This window comes from Haliotis rufescens, unplaced genomic scaffold (genome assembly GCF_023055435.1).
Source record: "Haliotis rufescens isolate VD_foot unplaced genomic scaffold, xgHalRufe1.0.p SCAF_2, whole genome shotgun sequence".
NCBI lineage: Eukaryota > Metazoa > Mollusca > Gastropoda > Lepetellida > Haliotidae > Haliotis > Haliotis rufescens.
The window spans coordinates 77,182,911-77,209,846 of record NW_025963890.1 but is presented as its reverse complement, the minus strand read 5'-3'; the positions used below and the strand labels follow the sequence as shown (position 1 = coordinate 77,209,846).

The window sequence follows — 26,936 nt, the reverse complement described above, 5'->3', positions numbered from 1 at the left end:
GTGTGTTTTATCACACTGAATGTTTAACCACGTTAGCGTTTAAGCCATGAAACGAAAAACAATGAGATATGACGGTTCCATGAGATTATTCAAACAAGTTTATTCATGAAATAAGTATAAATAAGTAATAACTATTTCAAATAGATTCAGAACATCATACGCATAACGACTTGACTTGACATCACACTAAATCGAGGTAGGCCACATGAATAAGACACTGAATGATGAGAAAATGTTAGAATGACTGTGGTAAAATACACAAAATGATTCTCCAAAAAATATAGTATCCCCATTGACAGAAACAGAACAGTTTATTACTGTTGTTTTATAGATATTGAGTAAGAACAATCATTCTGGAGTGTTTGTACGGTACATTCACTGCATCACATAAGATACATATTAAATAAATACATACGTATGTCTTAATGCAAAACATCCACATCAGAAATTAATCAGTCTCGAGTCCATATGGCGTAACAGTAAAACTATTGATGAAACTTGACAGAATGGATCAGGTGTTTACGAAAAGAGTAATTGCTTGGGATAGTAGAAAATGGTTGTGATAGCACTAGGAATCGCCTTTGGACTGAGCTTCATGTCGTCTACGCTACTGTATAAAGAGTAGGACGATGCATATATCTGGCATGCTAAAACAGCATTCTATACCACCAAACAAAGTTAAGGACCATCCAAATCTTTCATATTACAATGGTTAATCTGTCATGGCAGTTTTAATTACCTCCAATACAACTAACTGATAATGAACGAGAGAAAAAACAGTGACAACCATGGCAGTTGAACAATAGGGATATGAGAGAGTAGCGAGTGAGTTTCAACAGTATTTCAATAAATAAAGCGACAAAACCCTTTCCACTTCAAATAGAAATATCTGTATAAAGCAGTGGTACCGGTGGAACCAGTCACACACATGCAATGGCAAGTCAATTATTCAGTTAAAGAAACACGGGAACATACGGTACAAGAGAAAATAGGAATTTGAATCAAACATAAATTTTGTCACTGATGCGTCAAATTAGGAATGTCCTGCACGTGTCTACAATGAAACTTTTTGAAAGCTTTACTGGTGTATTGAATGTTGTAACCTCGTATGACAGCGTGTCAGCTTAAATTGTTTGATAGGCTTTACTTAGAAGTTGACGGATGTTGTTTGATTGGTATTACGTAGAAGTTAACGGTGTCAGCTTGTTTAGTTTGAATGCCGAAAGTGATACAGGTCTTAGACGTTTACCATTTTGGACAAACCAATGATCATGACAAACCATGAAAACATAATAAGGGCAATTCTTCTAACATACGGTCATAAGTTACTGGTACGACTAAGGTAAACAACTGTGCACATCGAATTGCAGCACCTTAGACTGTGGTCTACTTTATTTCTCTTTGGAGAATTCGAATGATGCTGAGGAAACTAACCTTACCCTATTTGAACACATTCCTTGGTAGAAAAAGCCACCTGTTCACCGCAAAGTTTCAGGAATATATAACGAACAGTTTATGAATGGGCTTTAAGTCACTCAAAGTAAATAAAATAATACAAAATTCCTGAGTTACAAAAGGCACCAGTTCAGCACATGCCTGAACTGTATACATTATTTCATGACAATCTTTGCTCCAGAGCGAACTGAAAAAACAGAAAGACAAAGTCTGTCTCCCATAACGTCCAATCCTCGTTTGGATTGGGAATCTTTACGTTCCTGTGATTTGAAATGCATAGATATAATTTTTGGAATATGAACGATAAAATGGTAGCAATTTGGCATTTTACTGTTTAAATAATGTCTGCTACATTTCTGCTTCCATGTTTTGTGTCTGGTTGCTTCCAGCAAGTTCCAACTGTTCTTCCTTTTGGACCGGTGACGCGCCACCAACTCTTGCGTGCAAACAGTATGCTATTATGACGCCAATTACCTGAAAAAAAAGAAAACAATATCAATCAAAACAATACATTTGGTTACATTGAAAGGTCTCAGGTCGCTTTTGGACATGCAGATAGAAACAGATTATATATTGGTCAGTCGCTGAAAGATTACAACCATTCAGAAGAAGATTTTGCTGAAGACAAACTTCATGGTTCGCTTGCACAAAACTATCGTAGCTCCATGACATCACAACGTCAATATTTTAACAGATTGACAATCATCGTATTGCTTCAACTGCTTTGTTCATGTAGGGCATGAACAATAGTAATTTCCAAACGCGTCTTCGAAGTTCGCATGCAATTATGTTAAAACAAGCCTTAGAACAAATATAGCGAAATTTCACTCACCAAAATGAGTAGAACGATTGCATACCCAGCGCCAAGTACGATGTTAAACGTCTTCAACAACAACGCCGTCAACAGGTCATAACAATCCTAAAAATACATAGAACGTACTTAAATAAGAAGAATATTATGTTTCAGAAGACTATAACTTAGTCTTAAAAGCATTGGGTTATCTCCCAATCTAAAGCTAAATCTAAGTTCCAGGCTGTTCCAAGTGCGTATCCAATAACAAAAATCCTTTTATGACGTGCTCTAGAGATAGAACATTTTCAAATTGAAAAAAAGTGATGCAAAATGTCAGTATATTTTAATAGTTTGCAACGATATTACTCTTCATTTACTATCACTGAAAATGTACAAATGTAAAATAGTCAAATGAGGAAACTGTTCAGCTATTTCTTGCTGGAATTTGCCATTTTTATCTAAATACAGACACTTTCAAGTTCGTTTTGGAGCTAGAACAGTATGGTTGTGAAACACCACTCTAATTTTCTTTGGGAGTTATGGTACTTAGATCACGGCTTCAAGCACAAACTGTTATACATCAGTATTATTTCAGTGTGCACGGTCTTCCTTCATAATTAATTGTTCGTAATCTGTCCTTCGTTTCAGTCCGTGAATTCTTCAAAATATCATTTAATATGTGACACAAAATCCTTGATCTGTCTGATGAACACTTTTTCAGCGGTTGACTTCAGTCTTACAAATATCGATATTGCAAAACTGTGTCTTGTTAATTAATTAATATTTTGAACTCATCAAGTTTTGTAGTAAGCTTCCTAATTTAAATGTGACTTTTACCAGTATTTCTTCAGATCAACTAAAATACATTTGTGTTTCGTTGTGGTTTTTTTTATCTTGTTCCAGGGTAGCTTATCCAATCGTTTCATTTGATGACTTGTCACTTAAGGATTCAGATTAGGTTAACACATATCTTATATATTTGTTTGCTCCTTCAGTATTCAGTATAAGGATATACCATGACTGTCAGCTACATCTTTGAGGATGTGTCTTGATGTTGACATCCGACACTACTGTTGATTGCCAGGGTGTTTTACGCGACACCAGTTATTCCAAATTAAAAAAAAGATTGGATTGTCAGACAACCAACCATTCAGAGCATCTGAGAATCAATTTTCTGCATTTAAATTATCCTATTCCCTAATCATCAACATACGTTGGTACAGATGATGTACAGATTACAGATGACATAAAAAACTTCCTTCACTGAGCCTTCTCCATCCGTTCACAATGTGTCTGTTAGTGGTAACTGGTTCCTGGAATGGTGCTAAGATATTGACATTTAATTGTTACTGGCTCCTTGATGGTGCTAAAATAATGGCATTTAGTTGTAACTGGTTCCTGGAATGGTGCTAAGATAATGGCATTTAGTTGTAACTGGTTCCTGGAATGGTGCTAAGATAATGGCATTTAGTTGTAACTGGTTCCTGGAATGGTGCTAAGATAATGTCATTAAGTTGTAACTGGTTCCTGGAATGGTGCTAAGATAAAGACATTTAGTTGTCATTGGTTCCTGAAATGGTGCTAAGATAATGACATTTAGTCGTAACTGGGTCCTAGAATGGTGCTCGGATAATGACAGTTAACTATAGTCGATCCCGGGAATGGTGGTAAGATAAAGACATTTAGTTGTAACTGATTCCTGGAATGGTGCTAGGATAATGACAGTTAGCTACAGTCGATTCCGGGAATGGTGGTAAGATAATGACATTTAAATCTTACCGGTTCCTGAATTGTGTTAATCTAATGGCATTTGGTTGTAACTAGTTTCCTGGAATGGTGCTACGATAATGACATTTAGGGAAAAAAAGGATTCCTGGAATGGTGCTAAGATAATGACATTAAGTTGATACTGGTTGCTGGAATGGTGTTAAAATAATAAGGAGTATAACATTATACCATAATCCTTTTGATCTGAAATCACAGGACAATCCACAAATCTATTTTGATGAATATGACTGTATGAACTTTTCGAAACGTTAGCATATATTTGTGACTTGAGAATACATCTATACATGTTCGTACCAAATACAGTGAAGATGGAATAACATCTACTTAAAATACAAGCATTACAAACTTTAAATCGCAGGACAAACCTGGTGTTCAGTACACGAAGTGTTAAATATCATTTCTCTTCATGATAATGCCTTGAAACTTCATAGGGCATAGAACAAAGTCTCCTGAGTGACTGAAGAACCTTGACTCAATTTTGAGACCAAAGGTGGTTCTCGGGGCACGACTTGGTGATAAGTCTGATCTTTAAAGTAACTACCTTCAACTGATAGCCGACATGGCGCCAGATAGCGTTTGTGAAGCGACGAACCCATCAGACAAACTTTGTATCACTCCGTCAGGTGTGCACATGAACAAGCAGGAACTACTTTTTTATAAGTGCCATGCATCCATGCATGGCCTTCTTGCATGAAAGCTCTTGCCAACAATTCCCTGGACGTTGAGAAAGAGGTTTGACGATTTTGTGAATGCTTACGTAAAGTAACATGACCGCATTTGAGTGCAAATACTGAAACTTCTATATTCTTAGAATCGCCTTACATGATAAGAAATTAGTCCCATCGTTTACTGACATGTCTTATATGTTAGGAAGACAATTAGTTCTGCCATGGAACCGTAGCTCACCTGGATATGAATGGTTTGAAATGACAACAAAGACAACCACTTAAATGCAGTTGCTTTCATTGTTTTTTTTCTGAATAACTACTGAAGACAAAAGTGTCAATAAATATAAAACAAGTAACTAATTATCCACATATCTAGGTCGGGAAAAATGCACGTACTATTGCATAACTGTGTTACAGTACACAATCGTTACATTTACTTCACACAACACAAGTCTCAACTCTGAGCGTCTTACAATTCCTGGAATTGTTTTTTTCGAATTGTAGCAAAGACGTTAACAGAACCAAGTATGTATTTTGAGAGAATAGAAGAGCATAGTCCAAAAAGCGTGGATCATAAAAAGGCAAAAGTTTCAAATATCGTCAAGTGCACGTGTTTTGTCCTGCTATTACTGCACACATTACAACGTTTAATTCAAAAGAATGGCTGACTGGATGGCGTATTCCTGCAAGGAATCCCTACAGTAGGATGTACATGGACAACAAACAAAGAACCGACCCTAATGTTATATCAACCAGTACTCACGTTGGTGTATAAGTGAGGGTTTGTCATATTCCTATACCGTTGATTGCGATATTTGGGGGGTCCTGCGAAGTAGGTTTGTCCGGTACAGACGGCGATGTCTCCCTCAGGGATGCAACAGCTGTCAGGGACCTTCCTACCCCCTGGTGAAAAGAGTGTCTTGTTTGATGACTATGCATTAGGGAACGCAAGGCCATTGTGCTGGAGGGAGGTAACTCAACCGAAGCATGAGAACAGATCACAGGAAAGGCAATCACACAGAGAACTAGCATTACTGCCATGTGTTTAACACTTTAGATTTGAAGTGAGTTGTACAAAAGAAAATATCACTTATAAATTACGACAAACAAGCTATATGAGGAAAGAAAACCTTACTTGAGATTACATGAAATGAGTGTCTGATATGTTTACACTTTTAGCAGCATGATGTCTACAGACCAATGTTAATAATGAGGCTGCATCTTTGATTCGAACCAGCGTGAATATATGGTGAATTATTTAAGAATTTACTTTCACTGTGTATGAGTTCATTAGAGTATGAATCCTCATAGAGTGAGGGCCAAACTGTATGAACGTCGGAGCTTGCGATCATACAGCCAAACAACCACCAACTGTATTAGGGAAGAAACAAGTTCCTCTGAAGGAGAAATGAGCGTATGTGTGCTCAAATTGATCTTCAGTAACATGTAGTATGAGACATGAAAGGTCTGTTAAGCACAACTTCAGTGAGTCAGTCACAGCTATGGCGATTACAAATGTCAGTTGACATTGATCAATTGGCCGACCATTGAAAGGTGATTATTAAGATATGCCAAATAGATATTAAGGTAAAATTCATATATGTTGACTGTCACTGTCAGCCTAGACACGGATGGAGTCTGTAGTTTAGATGTGCATTTCTTCATTTCCATCACTGGGATGGATTGTAGCGAGGATATTCGTGAACTAGCACGAAGTTACGCACTTATGCTAGGGAATTCCCATGGGTTTCCCTGGGAAGGTGTAAGTTGTCGTCAGTGTTTATGTCATTTCAAGAAACCAGTCTCGAGACAATAAACGTATGAACGGCAGAATGTGACGTCCATAAGCTCATGTCAGTTTTGCGAACTCGTGACCCACTTCTCGTCCAATGGAGAGCCGTATCTCGTGTAAACATCACATTGAAACCTATGTATACTTATATAGTGTTTAGGACAATATATTTACAATATAACCACAGGTACAGAAGGTCACCTTAATTGGTGATATGACATTGAAAGGGTCAAGGTATGCAATTAGTTATATGGCTGCTGTACCGACCACATTCAAACATGGATCTGAATATTGTGAACAGTAAGGGACAGTGGTTATGTTAGCTAGGGTCGTTTTCTTCAAGTTTCAGCTTAATGGGCCTTGTAGTGTCAGAGGAGATGACCCATGTTGATGGTAAAACAGACTTGTGGACAATGAGCCACGACACAAGCTCACTTGAGCTTCAAAGTATGTTCACAACAGGCACTCAGATGGTGAACGTATATTTACTGTGCTATAATGAGATACTCACGGCCACGCTTCACTATTTCTTTATACCAAAGAGTGTTTTTGGAATAGTAGGCCCAGGGTTCTCTGCCGTCCTTGGAGATGCCACAGCAACCAATCTGAAGAGAGGATAAGAACATCGAGGACAGAGTAAACAGTGAAGCCTGAAGGATTCAGATATATTCCATGCCATTACAAACCTCCTGGGGTTCTGATACATTCCCCAATATTACGAAATTCAGGTGATTCGGGGAAATGTGTAACTTGAAACAAACACGTCATCTCCAGGGAAAGCTATCTACGGTCCACCGAACTGTATTACCACTGAATGGGTAAAGATGACAATCTCTGGCGGGCAAGTTTTCAGACTGATAGCAAGGTTGTTGTTTGTGCATCACGGCAGAGTGTGAGCCCTACCTGCTGCTGAACCAGGTCCCACAACTCTGTGATGTACTTGTTCTCCGGCTCGCTCTCTGTGTCAACACCGTACTGTTTCTTTAATCCGTCACGCATACGTTCCATTATGCCTGAGATAAACTATAGGAAAAGAGTTGGAACAGTTTGTAAATCTATTGAATAAATGTATTTGAAGCGACCTGATACTTCATTCCAAGTTTCGAAATGTTTATATTGGTGTAATTTACTATGTCACGGTTAAGATAATATAAGCGTGGTTAAAAAGGGTCGCCAGATCCTGAAGGGCACACTCAGAGATAGTATGTCTGAGAACAATATCTTCAGTTGTGATCAGGCAAATTATATGAATTGACATTAAACTTGACAAACACACATATGGACAATTACGAAGGTATGAATATGCTCATTGCACAGTATGACTCAAAAATAGATCTTCGTATTGAGGAATTAACAAGGATACTATTCATCTCCATGAAAAGTAAAGGAGCAAACTTTCAAAATTACAACCGCGTATTGTCTGGTCTTGGTGAAATGACAATTCTTAACTTCTACTGAAAAGGTATCAATGGCAATTAAGTGGTAAAATGTGTCTGGAAATTCCAAAGGCAGGCATACCATCGTCGTTAACCAATTTTGTGAAACTCATGAGCATGGGATGGTGCTGAGAAACTAAAGATAATAAAATGTACGAATCGTGGCTGCATCCCACGATCAGTTCTTTCTGGCTATATGGCACAAGTAAGGGTGAACAAATCCGCACAGCGGTTAGAGCGCCTTAAAGCGTCTGGGCCTCCCACAAGGAACAGGAACGGTTCTATAAAGGGTTAACTGTATTCATGCACTGTAAGTCTGCATACAACCCCGCCAGTGCCTCAATGAGTTAAACAAGTAGAATGAGGTTAAAAACAATGTTCCAATTCTGAAGATATGTTCATGTTTACTTACCTCATTGCGATAAATGAACTGCAGTACTAAAGTCACGCACACAAATATAACAAATGTGCCTAATGTTGACCAAAACTGAAACACAAGCAGATACATAACGTTAGAATACTTAATCTACTCTACATAATTCACTGTACTCACGGTGAAACACATGCAGATACATGACGTCAGAATAACTCAATCCACTTTACATAATCCACTACACGCACAGTGAAACACATGCAGATACATAACGTTAGAATAACTTAGTCTACTCTACATAATCCACTGTACTCACGGTGAAACACACGCAGATACATGACGTCAGAATAACTCGAGCTACTCTACAAAATCCACTACACGCACAGTGAAACACATGCAGATACATAACGTCAGAATAACTTAATCTACTCTACATAGTTCACTATACTGACAGTGAAACATATGCAGATACATAACGTTAGAATAACTTAATCTAATCTACATTATTCACTGCACTGACAGTAAAACACATGCAGATACATCACGTCAGAATAACTCAATCTACTCTACATAATTCACTACACTGACAGTGAAACACATGCAGATACATAACGTTCGAATAACTCGAGCTACTCTACTTAAACCACTGCACGTACAGTGAAACACATGCAGATATATAGCGTCAGCATAACTCAATCTACTCTACATAATTCACTACACGCATAGTGAAACACATGCAGATAAATAACGTCAGAATAACTCAATCTACTCTACATAATTCACTACACGCATAGTGAAACACATGCAGATAAATAACGTCAGAATAACTCAATCTACTCTACATAATTCACTACACTGACAGTGAAACACATGCAGATACATAACGTTCGAATAACTCGAGCTACTCTACTTAAACCACTGCACGTACAGTGAAACACATGCAGATATATAGCGTCAGCATAACTCAATCTACTCTACATAATTCACTACACGCATAGTGAAACACATGCAGATAAATAACGTCAGAATAACTCAATCTACTCTACATAATTCACTACACGCATAGTGAAACACATGCAGATAAATAACGTCAGAATAACTCAATCTACTCTACATAATTCACTACACTGACAGTGAAACACATGCAGACAAATAACGTCAGATTAACTCAATCTACTCTACATAATTCACTACACTGACAGTGGAACACATGCAGATACATCACGTCAGAATAACTCAATCTACTCTACATAATTCACTATACTCACAGTGAAACACATGCAGATACATAACGTTAGAATAACTCAATCTACTCTACATAATTCACTAAACTGACAGTGAAACACATGCAGATACATAACGTCAGAATAACTCAATCTACTCTACATAATTCACTACACTGACAGTGAAACACATGCAGATACATAACGTCAGAATAACTCGAGCTACTCTACTTAATCCACTGCACGCTCAGTGAAACACATGCAGATACATAGCGTCAGCATAACTCAATCTACTCTACATAATTCACTACACGCATAGTGAAACACATGCAGATAAATAACGTCAGCATAACTCAATCTACTCTACATAATTCACAACACTGACAGTGAAACACAAGCAGACAAATAACGTCAGAATAACTCAATCTACTCTACATAATTCACTACACGCATAGTGAAACACATGCAGATAAATAACGTCAGAATAACTCAATCTACTCTACATAATTCACAACACTGACAGTGAAACACATGCAGACAAATAACGTCAGAATAACTCAATCTACTCTACATAATTCACTACACTGACAGTGGAACACATGCAAAACATAACGTCAAAATAACTCGAACAACTCATCATAATTCACTACATTTACAGCGAAAGGCAGAAAAAACATATTTATCCGGAATTAGCCAAACGTACATGTGATTATTTTATACTCACACACAGTAATACGCGTCTGTGTTTCCGTATGGAGCCGAAACACCCACATACCGCTAGGACTGACAGCGCCACACCAACCACGATAGACAGGATTGCAGTTTGAATAAATGGATCACCCACAATTGGGATCATCCCTGTTGCATTTTGAAAAAGCCAGATTCCCAAGTACATCGCCGCACACCCAAGAAGCTGGGGACACAAGAAGCAATCAGGCCATGTTTGACGTTGTTTTGTTATATAAGTTGTATGTCATATCTGTGTACATATACACCTGTGTGATATAAATGTCTTGATGGGATGCTACACTAAGAAATGAGAGTATGTGAATAACTACTCAAATAGTCTTGACATGTAAACACTACCAACAGTTAAAGATTCGAATATCTGATATTTGGTTTTATATCATGGTTGTGTGGCAGTGTTGTATACATGTATATTTTCTGTATTTTATATATTTGTATACATATAATGTATGAAATGGTGTTTTAATTTTTTTATTCTGTTGAATGAAATTAAATAAACCTGTATGGCTGCTGTACAGCTCCGCATAACGACTTGATCTCTGCGTGGAGTTTTCTCAAATTTTAACTTCTACTGGTTGTGGGGTAAAGTAGGTAGCTTGGGTCGGCCCTTTGTTTAATACAGCTTGCGCCTCATTGGCCTTGTTTCAAATACTCACACCCAGCAACTAACCAGCACACCAGCCACTACACCTTGACCATGCGGACAACAAATATCTGCTCTGTGTATTTTTTTCATCTGAGACCGTCCAAATAGGTTAGTAATGTTTTTTGTACGTATTGTTATAATGTACTTGCATCTATTTGTGTAATCAGCTGTAGTGTTACACTGTCCTAATACATATTTAGATAGGTTATTACATATAGTCATATAATTGCAGCCATGTAAATGTTTGAACTAGGTCAGTACGTTCCAAGAGAAATCTAGCATTGTATATCTTCACCTTTTCTAAATGTTTCATTTGAGAATGAGTGAGCGAGTGGGTATGTATTTATGATGTATGTGTTTGCTTATGACAATGTTATTAAATGTGTAATGTAAAGCATTCATTGGTATGCTATGTGTAACACATAATTCATGTTTTCTAACTAAAGGTAACCCGTTTTGCCTAAGTAAGTATATTTGTCTTTGTATTTGTATTTAGATGCAGGCATCACAAGCCCTGTCAGTTGTGTTGGTTAACGCAGTTCCCGCCCCAGTTTCACCTCCAGGGTATGCTTGTACTTTCTTGTGTATTAATGACATTAATTAATTGCATTTATCATATTATTACACTTGTATATGAATACAAATGTATACATAATTATTGTAAGTTATAACACATCCTTCAATGTATGTGTTAAAAGCAAGAGTTCTTTCTATTTCTATGATGTCGTCGGTGTGACGATGTGAATGAATGTAATATAATGTGACGTGCTATTACATATCTAAGTTTGTGTATACTAACATACATATATCTTTACGTGAATATTTATCTTTAAGTTTGATATGTTTCAGGGCGTTTGTTCTGATAATAAATCCTCATGACAAATAACGACCCGTGTTATTCATGAACACCCCCTGTTACAGTTATACCGCTCACTTTGGTTACAGTTATACTAACCGGGTGATGCCCCTCACTTAGGTTACAGTTATACAAACCGGGTTCTGCCGCTCACTTGGGTTACAGTTATACTAACCGGGTTCTACCGCCCACTTAGGTTACAGCTATACAAACCGGGTTCTGCCGCTCACTTAGGTTACAGTTATACTAACCGGGTTCTGCCGCTCACTTAGGTTACAGTTATACTAACCGGGTTCTGCCCCTCACTTAGGTTACAGTTATACTAACCGAGTTCTGCCCCTCACTTAGGTTACAGTTATACTAACCGGGTTCTGCCCCTCACTTTGGTTACAGTTATACTAACCGGGTTCTGCCCCTCACTTAGGTTACAGTTATACTAACCGGGCTCTGCCCCTCACTTTGGTTACAGTTATACTAACCGGGTTCTGCCCCTCACTTAGGTTACAGTTATACTAACCGGGTTCTGCCCCTCACTTTGGTTACAGTTATACTAACCGGGTTCTGCCCCTCACTTAGGTTACAGTTATACTAACCGGGTTCTGACCCTCATTTTGGTTACAGTTATACTAACCAGGTTCTGCCGCTAACTTTGATATTTCGATTAATGAAATTCTAAACTGACATGTGTTTACAAGTGTCAGAAATTGAAATACTATTAATACATATGATAGGCGTGCCGGTATATCAGATGTATTGTGTGTTAACAAGTGTCAGACATGCGGGTATATAATATGTACTGTGTATTAACGCATGTCAGACTTGCTAGTACATATGCTGCACTGTGTGTTAACACATGTCACACATCCGGGTATATGAGATGTACTGTTTATTACTTATGACATTACTACAGGGTCAAATAAGGATTTTTAACATGTTTGGGCTGAATAGATGAGGTTTATAGATCACAGTAACTAACACATTTAAACACTCACACATTGATCATCAGTTGGAAATATGATTTTATATACTGAACAACAAAAGTTCCTGTTACATTGAATAAGATTTAATGCAAAGTTATATTTTTTCGCCAAATCTGAAACAATTTGGGTTTGCAACAGATAAAAGACTCCTGTAAGTCACACATAATAACACACATATTCGCTTCATGGAATTGACCAGGCGTCGCACAAAGTCCTGTGGGATATCTGTCCATATCTGCTGGAGCATGTTTCGAAATTCCTGGGGGGGGGGGGGGGGCACGGGTGGTTCGTGCTCGTGGGTTTCACCGAAGTGGTAAACGTCTGAGACCTGCATCACTTCGGGCTTTCCTCCCACATGAAGCTGACACGCCGTGATATGACTGGAATAATGTTAAAAGCGGCGTTAAACCAAACTCACTCACTCACTCACTCGAAGTTCCTGGAGTGTCTGTGGAACACGTTGCTGACGTCGAATGCGCCGATCCAGCTCATCCCACATGTGCTCGATTGGTGAGAGATCAGGGGATGACATTCACGTTGTTTTGTTGAAGAGATTCCTGAACAAGTCGAGCAATATGAGGCCGGGCGTTGTTATGTTGAAAGGTAATTCCTGGACACGACGACGCAAAAACGTTAGAACAACAGGGCCGATTATCTCGTCGTGGTAGCGCTGTCCATTTAGGTTTCCCTCTACCACTATAAAACGGGTCCTCTGTCTTGCTGTAATCCCACCAGTAGCATAACGCTGCCGCCCCCGAACGGAACTTCTTCCATGACACAATCATTGACGTAACGTTCACATCGACGTCGGTACACTCGATTCCGTCCATCGCTGTTGCTGAGGTGAAAACGAGTCTCGTCAGTGAATAGAACGCTGTCTGCACCACGGTAGACGTGCTTGACGGTGGTTTCCTGTCAAAATGGGACGTCTGGCGAGCCTTCTGACGACAATTCCTGCACATCTGAGGCGGCAACGTACGGTTTGTGAAGATAATCGTCGAAGGCCAGGGATGCTTCTTGCAGTCACTGTTGCTGGCTGGAATCGATTTCGTAGGCGTGTTGTTCGAATCCAGTTGTCTTGTCGATTATTGGTTACACGTGGCCTGCGACTCCGAGGATGGTCTCTGACTGCATTCGCCTGTTGCCAACGTTGCCATAAACACCAAATGGTGTTTTTGTGGACGTTAAACTGTCTTGCAACATCACGTTGACTTGATCCTGCTTCAAGCATAGCAATGGCTCGCAGACGCTCATTTTCGGACAGGGATGGCATTTCGTATTGTTGAATAATTGCGTATTTTTTTTATTTTTCTGAGTGGTTGCTGCCAACACGATGCTAAACAATGCATATGGAATCCCGTTAACGCAGATGTTTTTATGCCCATTCTTGGGTTGTGAAATGCATGGGGCTTTCTGAAGCAGTTGCGTTTTTTTGTGATTCCATACATGTACTACAATATTGAAAAACAAACATTACTTGTTTGAAAAATACACTAAAATATTGGTGTCACAGGATTTTTTGTTGTCGAGTATATAAAGATCAGTTTAGTCTTATTCAAGACAAGTACTAAAACAAAAGCTTTTCAAGACAGACCTTCAATTTTTTTGGAACCTTCACCTGGCCTGACCAATCGATCCATTAAGTTACGATTTTTGTGATCTTTTGTGAACAACTTTCATCCTTTATAAACAATCTCATATCGCGTTTAACATGTTGATTGTTTCGTATTGTACTTCCTGAAACCATCAATTTTGATTGCAGCATGGTGTGTTCATGAATCAGCCCCTTTATTACTTACCAACAAAACAATACTATATAGGATGAGAGACGCTCGGAGACACCCGTTACGATTTCCTCCACCATCAAGCGGTTGCTGAAAGCAAACATACACTGTATAGGATGAGAGACACCCGTTACGGTTTTCTCCATCCTTAAGTGATATCTGAAAACAAACAGACACTGTATAGGATGAGAGACATCCGTTACGATTTCCTCCATCCTTAAGTGGTGGCTGAAAATAAACACTTTCTTGGATGAGAAACACCAGTTACGATTTCCTCCAACCTCAAGTGGTGGCTGAACACAAACAGACACTTTACAGAATGAGAGACACACCTTACGATTTCCTCCATCGTTAAGTGGTGGCTGAAAAAAACAGACACCGTATAGGATGAGATACACCGGTTACGATCTCCTCCATCCTCAAGTGGTGGCTGATCACCAAAATCAGATGATAATAACATTTGAAGTATGTAAAACTGACAAATATATTTCTTTTTACAAACTATGTCATTGAATATTGTCAGCAACAGAAACTTCCCAATTCAATATATCACTTGAAATTGATCATTCGTGAAAATAAAATGAAATGGTGTAATTTCCGAATAAGATCAGAAGTTTTTATACAGAGCTTGCTAAGTCACCAAACCGAACGCAGGGATGGTCGGCTTTATCAAAGCTCATGACCTGCAAACTTGTGTCTTTGCCGGTATTAACAATATCTTCTAACCATCATCCTGTGGCCATGACAGTCACACTGTAATTTAATCAAGTACGTTCTTCAAAATCCGTTTGTTTTCATATGACCCAAAGTAATTATATTATGCAGACGTCTTTAATGATGAACCGTCAATGACCCACTTTGCATATGATCGAAGAGTGCCACTATTCGGAAAAAACTAAATCCTACGTCTTATCCATATAAACTTCTAAACTCCAGGATATACTAAACGTATGCAGGATGTATGTCAATCTATCTTTGAGAATATAAATTATCCATGCAAGAGAATAACCAGTCTAGATTATCCGCCGACTCAGAAGTTTGGCGTAAATGGCAAGATAGCTGTGAAAATTATACGAATGGACCACTGAAAATCAGTGATGAAACCAGGTGTTCGCGAAATGGCTAAGATTGCCCTGCCCTACCGGTTGCTGCCGACAATAATCAATAACAATATCATGAAATATTCAAATATCATCAGTGTAAAATAACAATTCAAGAAAATCAGAGGCAACAAAAATAACTCTCAGTCGTGGTATACTGATCTTATCGAATTGTATTCCTGCCGAACAAACATCGTGGTATACTGATGTTATCGTATTGTATTCCTGCCGAACAAACATCGTGGAATACTGATGTTAGCGAATTGTATTCCTGCAAAAAAAACATCGTGGTAGACTGATGTTATTGATTTGTATTGCTTCCGAACAAACATCGTGGTATACTGATGTTATCGACTTGTATTGCTGCCGAACAACTATCGTGGTATACTGATCTCACCGACTTCTATTGATGCCGAACAAACTTTGTGGTATACCGATGTTATCGACTTGTATTTCTGCCGAACACACATCGTGGTATACTGATGTTATCGACTTTTATTTCTGCCGAACACACATCATGGTATACCGATGTTTTCGACTTGTATTTCTGCCGAACACGCATCGTGGTATACTGATGTTATCGACTTGTATTGCTGCCGAACAATCATCTTTGTATTCTGAAGGTACTGTCAGGCTGCTGAAAGATGCGCGCTCGTGCGTGAGTGTGTGTGTGCATGCATGCGTGCGTGTGTGTATTGTTACATGAATTCAACACAACAAATGCTTCTCGGAAATGCAAAAGTGAAACGAGCCACTAACACGCTCACCATCAAAGAAATACAAACTGTGGGAGGTCAAACTAAACAATGGAATCGCTCTTCTGACACGCCGTCTTGTGCATGTTACCATTACAACAAGTTACCCAAGAAAATTCCAACAAGGGACATAATATATATAAATAGAAAAAATTACTTCTCACTGTTCTTTTTAAGTCAGTCTACAAATATATCCGGATGCGAGGATGACGTTTTCACATACCATAATGGTATCAATATGACATGATATGTGCAAAATGTCATCCTTACATCCAGAAGGAAACCTTTCCACAAAGATAGTACACAGGAACCCCGAGGATACATTTAGTAAGCACGCTCTTTTCGCACGATTTCAAAGAGCGCTAGTTAAGTCAGGGTTACAACATTTAATTCCTCAGCAAATCTTTCAAAATGTATTGGGGGCGGTCGGGTAGCCTGGTGGTTGAAGCGTGAAGCCCATTCCTGGTGTCCCCCGCCGTGATATTGCTGGAATATTGCTAAAAGCGGCGTAAAACCATACTCACTCACTCACTCAAAATGTATTGTGGTAGACATTGGAAGAAATTTCCAAAGCTGACGCATCAGTGACAAATTATATCCGATGCAATTCCCTATTTAGATCTGTACCATATGCGCCAGTGATTTTTTCAGGTAAACGACTGACGTTCCTTTGCAAGTTCCATAGGTGGGGCAGGATACGCTCCCATTTTCACCTGGTATCGTCACTATTTGATAGTGATTCATGACCATGTACTCATGATAAAGTCAATTAACTCTGCTTTAAGCAGAGATTTCTTATGATAATGGGATTGTTTTTGTCGCTTTTAACTTAATACAGTGTTTTTACTTTTACCTGCACAAATAACACATTCCCTCCCTTATTATTCCAATGAAGATTCATTATGTAAGGACAGGGTCTGATTCTACTCGTATCATCTAGGATAGTGCTCCACACAATGGTCCCACAACAATCATCGGGGACAAAACCACAGTTCTGATAACTATCGACCAATCAGAGAGCTGCTTTCCGATACGTCCTCACTCTGTGCGGTCTGATATGAGCCATTTGCGGGTATCGATCGATATCAATCCATCGCAATAAATGCATCACTAAAAGTATCTGTGAGAAGGGTACCCAACCCTTATCTTAAAGGGAATGCATGGGGCAAGGATAGAATTGAGGGTGACCTATATAACCCTAACCCCCTTAACCCTAACGATCGAGGAGGCCTGCGAGATCAGTGAAGCGAGAGCCACAACTAACGGCATGAGCCAATTATCGCTATAAGATATCCCCGGTCAGCCGTACCGCGTATTCGTATAGGGGTCGATACAGTATATCACCCACGACATGGTAGATATCAATGATATGTGCATAATCTGCAGCTGCCACTGCATTGTAGAAACATTGACACAGGGTGAACGGTGTTATGCGGAATGTCATGATTTCTGCAAAGATACATATATAGGATAGTGCATTTCTGACACATGTGTGATATTTATCGATCTAGAGCTTTTTAATTAGGGGCACACGGGCCTGTTTTCACACACCTAAGCACTAATGATCATTTCACAGAGCAATTGCCACGGCGATTCGCGCCATGAGCAAACAATAAGACATAGATCTAGTTATTAAGTTTTATGCTAAAAATGTATTGATCCATTAAAACGCACCTTGTTCCCGGAGGCGGTGGCATCTACGAGCGACGCTCCACTCTTGGGATCGACGTCCCAGTATTTGTCTAAACGTCCTGCATCTTCCGTCATTTTCTTCTCGTCGCCTGATCGCAAATCGTCTTTCCGAGTTGATCTCCTCCTGTGTGATAAGGTAGTGTTTATACCGTCATCTCATCACACATCATCCTAAACAGGCTACCGTGGACTCTCACACAGTGTGTATTTCAAAACCCGAAGCTGGGCAACAGCACTGTGAGTGGTTAAGTAAATACACACTCACTGAAAACCTCCCAGGCGGAAACTGTTCAATCAGGCTGATGCGAGGGATGCGTGAATCTCCCGCCTTCTCTGTATAGAAATGTCACGAGTCATAGGGTAAACAGGCTCGAGGGCATGCGGGACCCACAGGACCATGTCACTAATATCCCCCAATAACAAACTCGCAGACGAGGCCGACATTGTGTTACGACTGTATCTCTTTAATCAGCTTCCTTGAAGTAGATGATGGCACCTTGAACTTATAAACTCGGACGTTTCCACTGCAAACAAGGGAGTCCGCCATATTGGAATCCCTGCGTTGGAGTATTCTGCCAAACACGGCACCGCGTCAAAACGGCACCAAGCGAAAACGGCACCTCGATGGGATAACGAACAATCTTCATACCATTGTTTTCTATTTTGAATCATTACTATTTTGAATATTATCAATAATTCTATTCTAGAGTATTATTCTTAAACCCGGATACTGGAGAGGTATACTTACACTGCAGTCGTCTAAGGCGCCGCGATTCGCTGTGCAGAGTTGCGTCCCCAATTATGTTTCGAGGTTTGTCAGCACCATACCCGTGCTCGTGGGTTTCACCGCAGTGGTAAACGTCTGAGACCTGCATCACTTCGGGCTTTCATCCAACATTAAGCTGACACGCCGTGATATACATGTAACTGGAATACTCTTAAAAGCGGCGTTAAACCCAAATCACTCACTCACTCACTACTAACTGTTGGTTCAAGACCAGCTTCAAGCATCAGGCTTCAATCAAAGAGGTCTGTGAAGAGACTCACCAGTAAAACAATAGATAAATAAAACAAGGAGCTTGAACAACGCTATAAATGTGGTGAATTTATACTATATTAATTTTCATAGAGAAGGAAAATGACAACGCGAGAAGCCCAACGATAAATCAAATTGACACAGTCGTCTGTGTGAACAAATGCATTAGTTTCCACAACTTACGGCCAATAATCATTTAATAATGCACAAACGTCCATCTATTTCACATATGGATCTACAAATAAATTCAACTACTTAAGCAAAGAGTGAGTGAGTGAGTTGGGTTTAACTCCGCTTTAAACAGTATTTCAGTTATATCATGGCGTGGCAGCTTTATGTAGGGTCTCAGACCTATGTCCTAAAAACGGTGTCAATTGTACAATTCCGATAATATCACGAGCTTTTGTTTATGAATCACTATCAAACATTAAAAATACCAGGAGATCGCGAAAAGCTGATCGTAGCTTGCATGCCCTACCGTTGGCAAACGGCAAGTTAATTGTTCACCTGAAAAGAACACTCGAAAATATAGAACAAATCAAAATAGTGAATTGCATTGGACATCAGTTTTGTCTCTGATGCTTCAAATGTCGAATTTCATCTTGTTATGTTTACTCTGGTGGTGAATGATGCCTTCTGATGCAAATACTTATATTAATATACTCAACATGTTCATTTCTCAAGCCGCAGACAGCGGCCGTTCGTGAGAAAAGATGAGTTGAGTTAAGTAGGTAGCTGTTGTTCACTTGTCCCACATGGTATTCGGATCAACATTCCTACAAAATATGGGATTGAGGCGATCCGAATACTTATAGAGCTCCATTTTGACCGACGTCCCATGATACTCAGATGTGTTATACACAAAAAATACCAATGAGGGAAATGGCGAAGCGAAATCCCTCGAGACAAATGTATACAACGCTAATGACCGTCGTTCTAACAATAATCGATGTACAGTGTATTTCAACGCTAGTCCAGTGTCCAGGCCGTCCCCATGCAGGAGTATCACATGGAACACCGACAGTTATCAGAGGTCTGCGGGGATGAGGGCCTATCTAGTGTTAAACGCGTTCGGTCGTCACGAAGAACGGCGTAGAAACCATACTCACTCACTTGAAGGTGTGCGTGAATTGTGTTCACTCATGCTGCAGTATATCGGGATATTGACAGTTTTGAAGAGTTGACAATACGAATTGTGTTCTGATTCGGCCTCTTCCTTATTGTGTAAATTCTGCAAGATTTGCTACGTGACTATTTTCTTGTCCTTGCAATAATCTTGTGACATTGTATTTGTTAAACCACAATGTTCAAGCTGACATCTTAACTTACAGGCTCAAGACAATAACAACTCTATTCATAACGTCAAATCCTGTAAGTCGCCAGGCGAAGATGGCATACTAGCGGAGTTTTGTAAGTCGGCTGAAACATATTCACTATCTTATCTTCCGATTTTTTTTCATGAAATATTAAACACGGTCATATGCTTACTCCTTCATCAGGTGAATAAATGCCATTGGGCAGAGAGCATATGTATGTACATGTGAGGACAACAAAATTAAAGTGTGCGTTACGGTAAGATTTTAAGTCACATCGGCAATACTTCGGCCATATCATGACTTTCAAAGGCATACTTTACATAATAAATACAAGTGAACTATAGAAATCTGTCAACAAGGGACAGTAAAATCACTAGACTTATCACAGATTGTGATTTGAAACTAGCATGAAACCATATAAATACACCACTAAAGTACTAATGGAAATGAAAAAAAACTGTGTTGCTGGATTTAATAATCGACACAAAGCATTACATGGACGTAAATACGAAATAACAAAACAACTGGAAAAGTACTAGTCCGGATTTGCTAGTTCTATCTCAGTGCTCAATACAAAATGTACTTTACAGGAGGTAATTTGTAGACACTTTCAACATTCAAAAATAAAACTAAGTTAAAATTGACATGGCAGAAACAGGCTATAGGCATTATGCAAATTAGCCTGGAAAAAAAGTTATCAAAACAACAATAAAAATAACAGCTTTGTTTATGTACATAATAATAATAATGACATGTAAGTTGTTGTTTGAGAAGGGAATATGTTATGTTTACGTTCTGATATTTTGACGATGATTCACGATCCCACAATGCCATTCCGTCATCACTAACCACTGACAAATCACATGATAATCGTAGTCCATCGTCTGTGATTTGGAGAATCACCACACCCTACCAAGGCTTCCCCCCCCCCCCCCCCCCCCCCCCCCCCATCCCTCATTTGCCAAGTGTCCATTACCAATTACTTATCTATGACAACTTTTTTATATTGCTAATCACCTGTCAGCTCCAATCCTCTGTTGGCTTCCTTTCTTAGCTTGTACCCTTTGTTATTTTCCACATTTTGTTATCCCATTAATTTTGTTGTCCTTACATGTACCTATATATGTGCTCTCTGACTCATGGCATTCATTCACCCGATGAAGGAGAAAGCATTTACTCCGAAAGGTTGTGTTCCTCATAATAAAGACGTTGACATCCATATATTCTCTTCCTTATGGAATAATACTACCTGTTTGTGACGTCATCCAATATTTATGTATGATGTTGCTATTTGTAAATCGGTGACCTCCCTTTTTCCCAATATTTATATCAATAAAGCTACGAAAGTGGTTTGCTTCAAACAAAATGTCTCTGCACATCACGATTAATTAATATTAAAACGAATAACAGTGTCGAATAACGAATTTCCGTACCAGAATATCATGTGAAATATGTGAGATTGGTGATGGAAAATCCAAAATGGCTGTTCCTGACGGTATATGGTCTCATATTATATATATATATCCTTTATGAACTATTATTCCAGAATTATCACAATTATTCATTCGTGTATTTCAAACTTAATTTGTCGAAAGTGTTCGTGATTGCAGTCAGTGATGCCTATAAAAGTACCCAGCTTGTGGTAGATTTCAGTATTGACTGCCACATTGTGTATGAACGTCAGAGATTGTAGCATGTACATGTGATAATACCAACTGCAGGTGTTGCCGAAAACGATGCTTCGCCACCCGTCACAAACACAGGCAAAAGCAGGTCAAATGTTCATCTAAAAGCACACACACACATCTGGTACCAGTCAAAAGAGGGACATCCTTTTTGTCTTGATTTTGAAATGTCACCAACGTGTTAAAATAACACTTTTCGAAAGTGTTGTAACCTTCATCAAACAACTTCTGAGCAAGAGTTGTATGAAAGCGTGTCAACTTGGTTTCATTTTGTAATGCCCAAAGTGATACAGCACATATTGATCTAAGGTAAAACTTAACACAACATCATACGAATTGCTGTGGGAGTATGACAGTTAGAACATTTGTCATTTTATGTGCGCCTCATAATGCTGTCACGTATATTCATCATAGTGAGTGAGTGAGTTGGGTGTAACGCCGCTTTTAACAGTATTACAGTTGTATCGCGGCGTCTCAGCTTATTGTGGGAGGAAAGCCCGAGGTGATGCAGGTTTCAGACGTTTACCACTTCGGTGAACCCTACGAGCACGGGTATGGTGCTGACAAAGGAACATAATCGGGGCGAACCGGGATTCAAACCGACAATCATAGGTTTCTGGCGTGCCCAAGGGACGCAAGTCTGCACAGCGAATCGCGGCGCCTTAGACGACTGGGCCACCCTTGCTCCGAAAAAGGCACTACCCGTCAATGTTCATCACGTTTCCATGGAAACTGTCGAACATCTCTAAGCCTCTAAATAGCAACAGGCACCATTGTTCAATGTGAACAATACGTTTCGTAAAGCTAGATTGTTTAGTGTTCGAAATATGCTCCGGAAATAAAATGTTTGTTTGTATGTTGTTTAACGCCGAACTCAGCAATATTCATGCTATATTGCGACTGTCTGTAAATAATTTAGTGATGACCAGACAACCCAGTGATAGACATCATGAGCATCGATCTACGCAACTGGGATACAATGACATGCATCAACCAAGTCAGATAGCCTGACCTCCCGAGCCCGTTAGTCGCCTGTTATGACAAGCGTAATCGCCTAATAGCTATTCTTCTTCGGATCTTCACGGGTCCCGGAAAATGATACAATGAAAGATATTTTACATTTACAATAAATGATTGATGACAAAATACAGACGGACAGACAGACATTCTGACATACTGACGACTATATATCAGCCCCGTCGTTGTATGTCGGGAGGATACAAAATCAAGTATTTTCTATAATGGAATGATGATAATCATGATCAACATTACCATCATCATCCACAACATCGTCATCTCCATCTTTATGTTATTTTGCTCTGCCGAATGCCGACAAATCGTGCTGTGAACCTTGGTATATACTCACCCGTGACAACATATGCACGGCGACGTAATGCGCCTGCAATAATATGTGCTGTTAACGTAACAGGATAGGAGATTTCAATGCTAAAACGAAAGATTATCCTGATTATATACCTAATGATACCCTCTAACATATCATGATGATTTCAAATTGCCCAGATCACCGAAAGACAATGCAACTGGCTAATGCTGCAAGTTTGATATGCACGCCCTTAATTGAAGATTATTCAAGGATACTGATGGGCCATTCACATGCATTATACACACTGGTGCAAATTTAGGAGACTATAACATCGCTAGCTCATAAACTTTCTCCATATATCAGTCACTCAAACCATTTCCCCTTATATTTGACTTTATCTGTAAACATATATATGTGTCTCCAGGGAAACCAATATACACAGCATAATTAAACGAGTCATGACCAAAATGATTATAACAAGTGTACATGGTGGAAATTCAAGTGGAATGGACTATTTCTAATCAACCTTTATGACCATTTCATGGGCGTTTGAAAATTACAAGGTAAATGGTGACCGTGTGAATATTGATCTTTATCAGACTTACATACATATACACCTTCCCATCAGTCTGATTTACCATACCAGAAGCCATCATGGTTGGATGAAAAGCTTGAGGATTTATAACATGGGGCTGCTTTGTGAGCTCACAGGGAGTTTAATCACAATGTAGATATTTTCAGACAACTGCGGAAATTGTTAAAGAAAACATTTACAGTAACTAGAACAACGTATCATAATAAACAAAAAAAACATGAGCTAGCACAAGTCAGGAACAGCCCTGAACTATTTGGAATATTTTCAGGAAGTCTTAAATTGCCTCTAACATCACAACACAGCAGTGTACACAGCGCTTTAAGAATCTACTCAATACAGACAGAGCAACTAACTATAGTACCTTCATAACTGATAATAAATATAGAACAGGGTTTGAAAGAAAATCTTGATTAAATAAATGTATCATTCACTAATGAAGAAACGTTTCATACTCTACTGAAGCTGAACAATAGCAAGTCACCTGGGCCAAGTAGAATTGGAAATGGATTTCTTAAATCAACAAAGCATCTCAATACACCCTTACTCGCTACACCCATCAACGGGGCACTTGTTACTGGAACTTTTCCGCAAGAAAGGGGAGGTAGAAAATGTCCTATTCACAATCTCGGAAAGCTGGGTATTACAAAGTCGTATCTCTTATTAACTCACTATGGACAGTTCTGACATATATTCTGGCTTAAATACTACAGCCCTGGTGTGACACTAATTATATCTTTGCTGGTTTTAGCCCCGGATACAGTCCCACAGAAATACCCCTTCAAACCTAAGGGTATATTCTACAGCATCTGCGGTGACTTTTCATAGGCATTGGATGGAGTTAATCATGAAGTTGTATGGAAAAGATTTCGAAGATTAGGTCTTAAAGGCAAATCCTAAAATTTCTTGTATCTATTTATTGTGATATATCAGCATGTGTCAAAACTCCAACCGGTTCATCTGATTACTGTAAGTGCGACTTGGGAAACCGTCAGGTATGGTTTCTTTAGACCAAAATGATTTATCATCTGTGAAAATGAATTAATATTTGATATGCAGGGGATGTATCTTATGTATGTATGTATCTTATGTGATTATATGTAAACGAGTATACACTATACGAAAAAAAACGATTATACACTATACGAAAGCAATATATACATCCATTTAATACAGATGACAACTGAAAATTGTGAGGTGAGGTGAGGTGAAATTGGGTTTAACGTCGCGTCCAAGATTATTGCACTTATATAGCGACGTGCATGCACGTGTATGTGTGTGTGGCTGCTTGTACTAGTCCGGACTGATGCCGATTTATAGTGCTAGCTCACTGAGATACCATGCCGCAGTTTAACATGAATACCCCACTCAGACACAGTATACTGACTCCGAGCCGACCAGTCATTGTTTTAGCCCCTTAATGCCGAGCGCCAGACAGGGTAACAACAAGTACAATCTTTTAACGTCTTTTTGTATGACGCGGCCCGGGATCGAACCCTGGACCTTCCGCTCTCCGGGCGGACGCTCTACCACAAGACCACGGAGGCGGTGTACTGAAAATTGTATACACCTTATGAAATCTACAGAGACTGGCTATATTTATCATTGGTCCATACTTAACCAAGACTTTTTCAATGAGAAATGAGAAAACACTTCCTTAAAATAAATACCATGCATGATATTATAATAATCATATCATTGTCTTGTGGTTGTGGCCTTTACTACTGACCTGAATACATTTGTCTTACTGTCTGTCTGCCATATTGCCATTGAGTCCTGTTATACGTTAGCAACTATTTTACACATGTACACACGATGATGTCAGCAAAATTGACTTGCCTTTGCATGTGTTTGTGACGGGTGCCACCAGTGGCGCAGGATATGCTTACCTTTTCGCTTACACCTGGTATCATTCCTATTTGATTGTGATTCAGAAACACATGTTCAAGGTATAATCGAAATCGTACATCGAGTCAGCTTTCTGCAGATATTTCTGCTGGATATGGTAAGGGTATTTTAGCTTTATTCAAAGAGATGCTGCAAAGTGTCAGTACTTACTTCCACGTACCGATACAACGTGAGAGATAGGGACTCGCTTACAGAGCTGCAGTAAAGTGTCAGTATTCCATCACATGAACCATGCAATAGGACATTACATATATCAGTTTTTTGTGACGTTACATATGCCTCAACCACAGCATGCTTAGAATGAGTGTACATGGTGACGAAATGTGTTATTCCGCTATTGTTGTCCAAATGAGTTATATGGTTATCTGAAACCTCTGAATTACTATCTACTATTAGATATATGATAGATAACAGGTAATATTCACATGCAAAGCTTCGGAGATTAGTTTATTTTTACACGATGATCATATAGAACTGCATATTGTCAATGCTTTTGTGGTAGCAGTAGGTAGTTGGGCTTCAGGTGATGAAATGGACGGATGCGGACAAATATTCTTACTCTGAAACCCATGTGCAGGAGCCACTTTGTGGGTCACTCATCCATGTCAGCAAGCTGTCAATCAACAGAGTAACACTTGGGTCACATGTAGTTCCGGTCAAATGATAGTGTTGAATGGTTCTGGTGACTTCATCACTCTGAAACACAGTTCCTGTAAAAAAACAAACCGGGAAACGGAAAATAAATTTTAAAAACTCAGTGAAGGAGTGAATATAGTTTTACATCGCTTTTAGCAATATTCCAACAATATCAGAGGACACAAGAACAGATAACAGAGGACACCAGAAATGGGCTTCATACATTGTACTAATGTGGAGAATCGAACCCATGGCTTCGGCGTGGCAACCGAATGTTTGTACCATTAGGCTACATTTCAAATGGTACTGGTCAACGGTTAATTGAGTGAAATGCAAAAGTGCTATGATGTG

The 26,936-nt window shown here is 39.2% G+C and overlaps 1 protein-coding gene across 1 annotated transcript; it reads right to left on the bottom strand.

The window, feature by feature from the left end:
* Positions 1 to 117: 117 nt before the first annotated feature.
* On the bottom strand, positions 118 to 18,639 carry LOC124124957 (CD151 antigen-like). The gene is made up of 9 exons (XM_046488251.2): positions 18,071 to 18,639; positions 14,557 to 14,631; positions 10,253 to 10,441; positions 8,345 to 8,419; positions 7,400 to 7,519; positions 7,008 to 7,101; positions 5,468 to 5,607; positions 2,288 to 2,374; positions 118 to 1,929 (listed from the first exon to the last, which is right to left on the bottom strand). Exons 1-9 carry the CDS (start codon positions 18,161 to 18,163, stop codon positions 1,804 to 1,806), a joined length of 999 nt encoding a protein of 332 aa, XP_046344207.2. The 5' UTR covers positions 18,164 to 18,639; the 3' UTR covers positions 118 to 1,803.
* Positions 18,640 to 26,936: the final 8,297 nt, after the last annotated feature.